The 6,764-nt window shown below is 61.8% G+C and overlaps 1 protein-coding gene across 1 annotated transcript in view; it reads left to right on the forward strand.

Moving 5' to 3' along the window:
* The window catches only part of ARHGEF17 (Rho guanine nucleotide exchange factor 17), a 35,026-nt gene extending 28,556 nt beyond the window's left edge, over nt 1-6,470 (forward strand). The window contains 14 exon segments of the mRNA XM_030042881.1: nt 41-150; nt 278-363; nt 516-634; nt 899-1,112; nt 1,223-1,296; nt 1,432-1,625; nt 1,713-1,963; nt 2,324-2,570; nt 2,653-2,739; nt 2,848-2,915; nt 3,277-3,425; nt 3,524-3,698; nt 4,520-4,762; nt 5,680-6,470. Of these exon segments, the coding sequence (XP_029898741.1) occupies nt 41-150; nt 278-363; nt 516-634; nt 899-1,112; nt 1,223-1,296; nt 1,432-1,625; nt 1,713-1,963; nt 2,324-2,570; nt 2,653-2,739; nt 2,848-2,915; nt 3,277-3,425; nt 3,524-3,698; nt 4,520-4,762; nt 5,680-5,870 (2,208 nt within the window). The 3' untranslated portion in view covers nt 5,871-6,470.
* Nucleotides 6,471-6,764: the final 294 nt, after the last annotated feature.

Genomic DNA, 6,764 nt, shown 5'->3' on the forward strand with positions numbered 1-6,764 from the left:
GCCGGACGTTAACCCCTTGGTGTCTCCCACCACTCCGCAGAAGGCAGTGGGTGGGAAGAAGGACCGTTCCTTCTTCCTCTTCACGGACCTGCTGGTGTGCACCACGTTGAAGCGCAAGTCGGGCTCCCTCCGCCGCAGCTCCATGAGCCTGTGAGTACCACCTGGGGGGCACCCACCAGGATTAACCCATGGCGTTAGGGATGTCCTCGCTGGCTGGGCTGGCTTTAGGGTGCTGGGGCCATGGGTGCAGCTCAGCCATCCCCCCACAACCTCACAGGTATACGGCGGCCAGCGTGATTGACACCGCCAGCAAGTACAAACTGCTCTGGAAGCTGCCACTGGAGGACGTGGACATCGTCAAAGGTCTGTCACTGCCTGCTGGAGTGTCCCGTCCCACTCAAAAAAACCATCGTGTCCCCCAAAAACCATCGTTCACCCCTGGCTGGTGGGGAGAAGGTTCCCCTGCACTGTGCCGGGGAGGAAGGGGTTAATGCCACCCACCTATCCCCACACAGGTGCCTCGCAAGCCACCAACCGGGAGAGCATCCAGAAAAGCATCTGCCGCCTGGATGAAGACCTCAGCACGTTGGGGCAAGTCAGCAAGCTGTCGGAGACCCTCAGCTTCCCCCACCAGGTATGGGGATGGTGGCCCTGATGCTGTCCGCTGGCTGGACACATTCCCCGTAGGACCGACCGGGGTGTCCTCAGTGGGAGGGAGAATCCGTGGAAGGGCTGGTGGCCATGAGTGTCCTCTAAGGGCCCAGATGCCACCAGCCCCAAAGCCACGATGGGGTTGGGGCAGCCTCTGAAGGATGCTTGGAGATGGATGGGAGCATCGTCACGCCCATGGCTGGTGGTGACCTGTCCCCGAGAGCTGAAGCGTTGTCCCCGTCCCCAGAGCCTGGATGACGTGATCAAGGACCTGATGGCCGCCATCCACCGGGAGCTGGCGGAGAAGCAATCCCTGTCCTTCAGCATGGCCTTCCCCCCCAACAAGGTAGAGCTCAGCACTACCAAAGCCGACGGCACCGAGTCCTTCATCTTTGAGTTCCCCAACCCCGACGCCCGGCTCGGCTTTGAGCAAGCCTTCGAGGATGCCAAGAAAAAGCTGGGTAACACCAGGGACCGGGGAGCTGGATGCGGGTGGCGGGCTCAGCATCACAACCCCGCTTTGGTAGACCCCTTTCCTCCATCACTTCATCTTCCAATTTGATTTTCCCAGCTTCCAGCAAAAACTGCCTGGACCCGGAGTTCCTCAAGGCCATCCCCATCATGAAAACACGGAGCGGGATGCAGGTACTTGGAGGCTGGGTTCAAGCATCCCACAGCAGCTGCGGTCCTCTCCGTCCCGGTGGGCTTACCGCCGGATGCCGAGAGCTCCTGCGACATTCCCGAATGACCCAACTCTTCCCGTCTTTTGCTCCCTTGCAGTTTTCTTGTGCTTCTCCCAGCCACGGCAGCCCGGAAAGCTCCCACGAGGTTTGGGTTTGCAACAGCGATGGTTACGTGGGGCAGGTTTGTTTGCTCAGCATCCGTAAGGAGCCCACGGTGGAGGCGTGCATCGCCGTCTGCTCTGCCAGGATCCTCTGCATCGCCTCCGTGCCCGGTCTCAAGCGGGCGTATAGGTAGGACATTCCCACCGGCACCGCGAAGCCGGCGGGCACGGGGCGATGCTGGAGCTGCTTCTTTCCCCCCTCCCCTCGTCGCGGCAGGGAGCGTGCCGAGCCGGTGGGCAGCCCCTCCTCGGAGCCGATGCCGGCGCAGCCGGAGGACGCGGGGCCGCAGCCGTGCCTGCACATCTCCATCTCGGGTTCGTCGCTGGAGCTCTCGGAGCCCGTCGACGGCGGCAACAGGGAGCTGGTGCCCTTTGATAGCGATGACACGGATGACGAGTCCTCGCCCAGTCCCTCGGGGACGCTGCAGAGCCAAGCCAGCCACTCCACCATCTCCTCCAGCTTCGGCAGTGAGTCCTCCCCTGCCCCTGCTTAGGAAAAAAAACACTTTTTTGCCCCCAAATGACGTGCAGCTCCGTTGTTTTGGCTGCTTTGCCTTGCATTCCTTGGGGAAATCTGCAGGTGGAGGCTTTTGAGGCAAGGAAGTCCTGGGAAAAGAGATGTTGGGGGGCATCAGCCCAACACCGTGGTGCTGGGATGGGGCTGGCGGCTTTGGGTGAAACCTGGTGGGTTTGGGGGCTCAGCATCCCTATATCCTCCCCCGGGCTTGGCATCGCAAGGGGACCCATGGTCTCTTCCCCATCGCTTTGGTGGGTGTCAGGTTGTCCTGGTCTGACCCATTCCTTCCTCCTCCTCCTCCTCCTCCGCAGATGAAGAGATCTCGAGCTGCAAGGAGGCAACGGCAGAGACGACGAGCTCAGAGGAAGAGCAAGAACCCGGCTTCATGCCCATCACCGGCACCTACAGCCAAAACCGGCACGGCGAGAGCCCCACTGACGGGCGAGCCCTGCGCCGCTCCAGCCGCGGCTCCTTCACCCGGGGCAGCCTCGAGGACCTCCTCAGCCTTGACCCTGAAGCCCATCAGAGCTCCATGTGGTTGGGCACCGAGGATGGCTGGTACGTCCCCGGGATGGGGGGACACATACGTGGGGTGGACCCCCATCCCAGGCGAGCCTCAAGCTTTGCTCTTCTCCCACAGCATCCATGTGTACCAGTCCTCAGACAACATCCGTAACAGGAAGAACAGCATGAAGATGCAACACGCCGCTGCCGTCATGTGCATCTTGTAAGTGGGGAAGGGGGATTTTCGGCATTGTGATGTCCGTAGCAGGGTGGTTTGGGGTGGCTGAGCAGGGCTCTGCAGCCGGTTGTCAAAGGGTTTTTCTCCCCACAGGTACCTGGATAACCAGGTTTTCGTGTCGCTGGCCAACGGGGAGCTTGTTGTCTACCAGCGGGAGGCAGGTGAGGCCGGATCGGGGACATCAGAAGGCACTGGCGGGGTTAAATGCAGCCCCAAAGTGGTGGCTGTTGGGTGGGTGGTTTGGGCAGCCCCCCAAGGGAGGGATGCTGGTGGCTACCCTGCCTCCACGGGAGTGGAAGGGACATCCCTCGAGGGATGCTGGAGACCCCAAAATCGGAGCCAGGTGAAGGTGTGCATCCTCCTCCTGGTCCCTGCCTGCCGCTGGCATCCCTTGGGGACATCGGCTCATCTCCCCTCTAACGGAGGACCTGAAGACGGGCATCTCCAGCCACCGCATCCCATCGGCCGGGTTTTTTTGGAGGATGCTTTAACGACCCCCCCCCACTCCCACCACCGTCACAGGCCGCTTCTGGGACCCCCAAAACTCCAAGTCCCTGTCCCTGGGCTCGCCGGGGAGCCCCATCACCAAGATGGTGGCAGTGGCAGGGAAGCTCTGGTGCGGCTGCCAAAACCGAGTCATCGTCCTCAACACCACCACGTTGGCGCAAGAGGTACCGCGGGCGATGGCGGGAGGTCGGGGGGGGGGGGGGGACGGCGATGGGCATCGGTGGCATCACTGGTGGCATCTCTACGTCTCTGTCACCCGCAGCACACGCTCCAGGTGGGACAGGACAGCGGGCGCAGCGTCACCTGCATGGTGAGCGCGGGGACCGGCGTGTGGGTCGCGCTGCAGAGCAGCGCCCAGGTCCGGCTTTACCACGCCACCAGCTACGAGCAGTTGGCCGAAGCAGATATCACCCCCCCGGTACACAAGATGCTCGCCGGTAAGTCCCACCGGTGGCAGGTCACCGGTGGGTGCCCATCGCTGTCTCCAGTGGGTACCCGTGCCCATCGTCCACCTTGAAAATGAGATGTCCTGCAGCATCCAGCGCTGGGAAATTTAATATCTCCTGCATCCCGGCCAGCTTCGGGGAAGGAAACCGGACTTGTCACACTCATGGGGTTCATCCTCAGTGTTAGGCAGCTGCATAATCCCACAGGGTAATAGGGCAGATGGATAATCCCATGGAAAAACGGGGAATCCCAAGTGGCTGCATAATCCCACACAGAAATTGGGCAGCACCTGGGCATCAGCATAATCCCTCAGGGTGCTGGGGCATCCCCCGGGTGGCTTCGTAATCCCACGCAGGAATAAGGCACCCCTGGGCACGTCTATAATCCCATGCAGAAACAAGGCAACCCCTGGGCATCAGCGTAATCCCACAGGGTAATAGGGAATCCCATGGATGGCTTCATAATCCCACGCAGGAATAGGGCAGCCCCTGGGTGGCTGCATAATCCCACATGGAAATAGGGCACCTCTGGGCGTATGCTTAATCCCACGCGGAAACAGGGCAGCCCCTGGGCATCTTCATAATCCTGTGCAGAAATAGGGCAGCCTCTGGGTATCTGCATAATCCCATAACCAGGCAGCCCAATCTGATGGCACCCTGGGGTGCCTTATACCAGCCAGGGGGGTTGTGGGGTCCCTTCCCCGTGTCCCACGTGCCACAGACAGCCCCGGGAATGGAGACCGGTGGCATCGGCGGGGTTCACAACCCCGTGCCGGTCAGGGTAAAATGCTGACGGCCGGGATGCTCGACAGGCTCGGATGCCATTATCCGGCAGCACAAGGCAGCCTGCCTGCGGATCACGGCTCTCCTGGCGTGCAAGGACTTGCTGTGGATCGGGACCAGCGCCGGCGTGGTGCTGACCCTCGCCGTCTCGGCCAAGGCGGCGCCGGCGTTGGTGGGGCTCTCCCAGGGTCACACCGGCCACGTCCGCTTCCTCACCGCCATCGAGCTGCCCGACGGTTTCGACGTCCTCTTCCCATTGCCGAGGGAGACGGGTAGGTGGGATGATTGTGGGAGGACACACACACGATCCTGACCCGTTCCAGGAGGAGTGGATGGTTTTTTATGGGGCCGGGAATGCCGTCCCGCTGGCAGATAACTGGGAATAGCCTTGAAATGCGGTCACCGGAGTCCCTGCTCCATCCTTGCCATGTTAAAATTAAGGTGGGGGGAAATTCGGTGCTACCCTCTCCTCCAAGGCTTGGGGGATTGCCTGAGTGACCCCAAATTTCCCTGGGAGACCTTAATTCCCAGGGGGAAAAGCCAACGGAAAGCCATGTGCTGAGTCTCACCCGAACGGGCCCCAAAGTTGGGGTGGGATGGGGAGGAGGTGATTTGGGAGGGGAGGAGATAGTAATTTGGGGGTGGGAGGGGCTAATGTGGGTGGGAGGAGCTAATCGGGGTGGGAGGGGCTATTTGGGGATGGGAGGGGGGTTTGGGGGGGTCAAGATGTGGCACCTGGGAAAGTGGTGGTGATGTTGGGAGGATGCTGGTGGGAGGATGCTGGTGAGATGCTGCTGGTGCTGGGATGATGCTGGGATGATGCTGGTGGAGAGATGCTGGTGGGATGATGCTGGGATGATGCTGGTGGGATGATGCTGGAATGATGCTGGTGGAATGATGCTGGTGGGATGATGCTGGTGGGATGATGCTGGGATGATGCTGGTGGGATGATGCTGGGATGATGCTGGTGGGATGATGCTGGAATGATGCTGGTGGGGTGATGCTGGTGGGATGATGCTGGTGGGATGATGCTGGTGGGATGATGCTGGTGGGATGATGCTGGAATGATGCTGGTGGGATGATGCTGGTGGGAGGACACTGGGATGCTGCTGCTGGGATGCTGCTGAGGAACAGGGGAGCCGGGGGGGGGGGGTGATCTGACAGCGCGCTGGGGTTCTGCACTTGGCAGGGGCCGAGAAGGCGAGCGAGGCAGAGAAGCGAGACCCGTCGCGGCCCCGCGCCCCCGCCCTCACCCTCTCCAAACCCAAGATGCTGGTGATCAGCGGGGGGGACGGCTACGAGGATTTCCGCTTGACCAGCAGCAGCGAGACGGTGGGCCGGGACGACAGCACCAACCACCTCCTTCTCTGGAGAGCGTGAACGGCCGTGGCCCCCCCCCCGGGGCCATCCCGGCGAGGAAAGGGGGGTGCTGGCCCCCCTATATGCAGAGGGGGGGGTCCTGACACCCCCCCCCTCCCCGTCACCCCCCGCCCCAGCGCCTCTCATCTCCAACCCGGCTGCTCTCTGTGTGCTCGGGGTTGGGGGGGATGAGCCCCGGTCCCTCCACCGTCCCCCCGGCCATCGCACCGGACTGGGGGGGGGGACACAACACACACACCGCTTTCGGGGCGTGGAGAAGACGGGGAGGGGGGATGCGTTCGCTTGGGAAGGCGCTAACGAAGGAGGAAGGCGTTAACGAGCATCCCTGGGGACCGGCCGGAGGATGCCGTACAGCCAGGAACCTGCCTCGCTCTCCGGTTTTTGTGTGTGCCTGCTTTGGGGTGGAGGGGGGGGGTCACGGCGCTGTCACCCCCCCTTCCCCCGGGACCCCCGGCCACACCGCGGGACCACCCCAGGGACAATACGCCCGCGGTGTCCCCCCCGCCCCGGGCCTCCCGCTAACCCGCTCGCTCCATCGCCAGCACCCAGATAGCTCTGTTTGTTTGTTCGTTTGTTTTAAATATATATATATTATATATATATAAACATCCTTATTTATTTGGGGGGGGGGGTGGGGGGGGGGGGGGGTCAGGCACATCATCACGTCGCTGTGGGATTAAAACCTTCCCGGTTCATCGCCCCGAGGCAGAGCTGGACCCCACTGATGGAGCTGGGGGATACTGGTGGAGGGGGGAGCTGATGGGGGTGGGAAATTGGGGTGTCCCCCACCCATCTCTGTGATTCCCGTGGGGTTTCACAGCCTGGGGAGTGGGATGAAGCCACCACCAACGTTCAAAGCGTCTTCTGGATGAGAACAAGCATCTTCTTCATATT

Source organism: Aquila chrysaetos, chromosome 19, assembly GCF_900496995.4.
Source record: "Aquila chrysaetos chrysaetos chromosome 19, bAquChr1.4, whole genome shotgun sequence".
Classification (NCBI taxonomy): Eukaryota; Metazoa; Chordata; class Aves; order Accipitriformes; family Accipitridae; genus Aquila; species Aquila chrysaetos.